The 1,723-nt window shown below is 39.3% G+C and overlaps 1 protein-coding gene across 1 annotated transcript in view; it reads left to right on the top strand.

Moving 5' to 3' along the window:
- Positions 1–699: 699 nt before the first annotated feature.
- Positions 700–1,723, top strand: part of LOC103801302 (vasculin-like) — a gene marked incomplete at both ends in the record, with an annotated part of 5,111 nt that continues 4,087 nt past the window's right edge. The window contains 2 exons of the mRNA XM_009073710.1: positions 700–857; positions 1,341–1,564. Coding sequence (XP_009071958.1) covers positions 700–857; positions 1,341–1,564 — 382 coding nt within the window. The remainder of the gene's footprint in view (positions 858–1,340; positions 1,565–1,723) is intronic.

Genomic DNA, 1,723 nt, shown 5'->3' with positions numbered 1-1,723 from the left:
CAGACAGAATTTGCAGCGAAGACAGATGCTGTGTAAGACAAGATCTATTTTCATTTAATTCCCTTACTCATGAGTTCTAGTCAGGATGTGGTTTGATTTCTGAGTGCTGTTCTCAAGATAAGGTTGTAGTTTCTAAATGACTTCCTACTGATACATTAAAGATTTATTTGCTTAAAATTTCTACAATGTCTACTGAAAGCTGAAAATTTGAAGTATCTCTGTGCATCTGTACACTTCTGACTCTGTATTTCGCAGCTCGGTATGTTTGTGTTAGTAAGTGTACAGCTGCCTCTGGTGAATGTGACTCCTTGCTTTCTATGGAATGCACATGTGCAGTCTCTGGCTGTCCAAAGTAAGATTCCAGACTTCTTTCTGCATTCCAAATTGCATCTTCTGCCCTTTCTTACCTTTTTTGTGTTGCAGCAGAGGAAAAAATACATGTCACTTGCACTCTGTTCAGCTGCCAAAATAAAATAGACACTTGCAGTTTTTACCTTATGTCACAAACATAGTCACCAGTACTGTTTTGTTTGCCTGGAGCAGAAGAGACAGCTTCCACTCAGACATAGCTCCAAACATGCTCATACTTGAGGACCTGCTGCATTGTCTGTCATTGAAAGTTCTTTTAAAAATGACTTGTATATATGGTGAATAATATGCATGTTGCAGTTCCTATGATTCAGTCTGGTTGTTAATCAGATATCTCAGGTCTACCACTTGTGCTTCTTTACAGTCATCACTGAACTTTGAGAAACGTACTGAAAAATTTCCATGGGCAGAGAATCGTTATGAAGCAAATTGCAGGGAACAAAACTCTTCAGATCAGTTTGATGCTAACATCGGATGGACTAATGCAGGTATAATTTATGGAACACCTTGAGTACGTTTGCATCATTGCTTTGTAGCAGTCTAGCTGGAAAAGAAGTCTGATGTTGATAGCTCTTCTATGCTAAATTCTCTTTCTGCAATAAAATAGAGGTAATGGAAAGATGGATCTGGGAGAGGATGTGAGCACTAAGGGTTGGTTAAAGTAATGTGATTCCAGGTATAATCGCTCTTGAGAGTAATAAGAGTGTTGACTTAATACTCTAGCCAACAGCATTTAAATGAGCAGCCAGAAAAGGAGGTTGACTTGTTTTAAAGCTGGCTGACTATCCTCTCTCTGGCACTGTTTTGTAATATTCTTGCCTGCTGCTGATGTGAATGAAAACTTGTTTACTATGCTATCGAATCCTGCAATATGGAGCTCCTGACTTGGCTTCTTTAACAATTCTGCGAAAGTAGAACATTATTTTAAAATTGTTTGTAATTGCATTTCTTTAAAATTTAAAAATCTTAAGGGCATTTGGGGAGAAAAGAGAGGAATAGTTGGCGTTCACAAGGCAGAAACATTCCAGAAACTCCAAACCATCGCGAGGGATACCATGGCGGAGGTTCCCGTACTCGTACCAGCACTTTCTATTGTGGAAGAAGCCAAGGGCTGCATGAAAACAGTGTACCTGCTAATGGAACTAGGAAACAGGAAGACAATGAAGTACCCAAGCATTTTAAGGCTGAGGATTTTGTAAGTTAATTGTCATTATAATATAGATCCCATGCTTCAACCTAGGATGTAGGGTGTAAGAGGAAAGGTGATCTTCCTCTTTGAAGAAACACACATTGCTGGGTTTTGCTATCACGGGCAGTTCATGTAATGGTGTTGGCTACTGCCTGAGATGTTTTG

Source organism: Acanthisitta chloris, unplaced genomic scaffold, assembly GCF_000695815.1.
Source record: "Acanthisitta chloris isolate BGI_N310 unplaced genomic scaffold, ASM69581v1 scaffold38534, whole genome shotgun sequence".
NCBI classification, from domain to species: Eukaryota; Metazoa; Chordata; class Aves; order Passeriformes; family Acanthisittidae; genus Acanthisitta; species Acanthisitta chloris.
The sequence above is the reverse complement of the archived record's forward strand: the minus strand, read 5'-3'. Positions and strand labels throughout refer to the sequence as shown.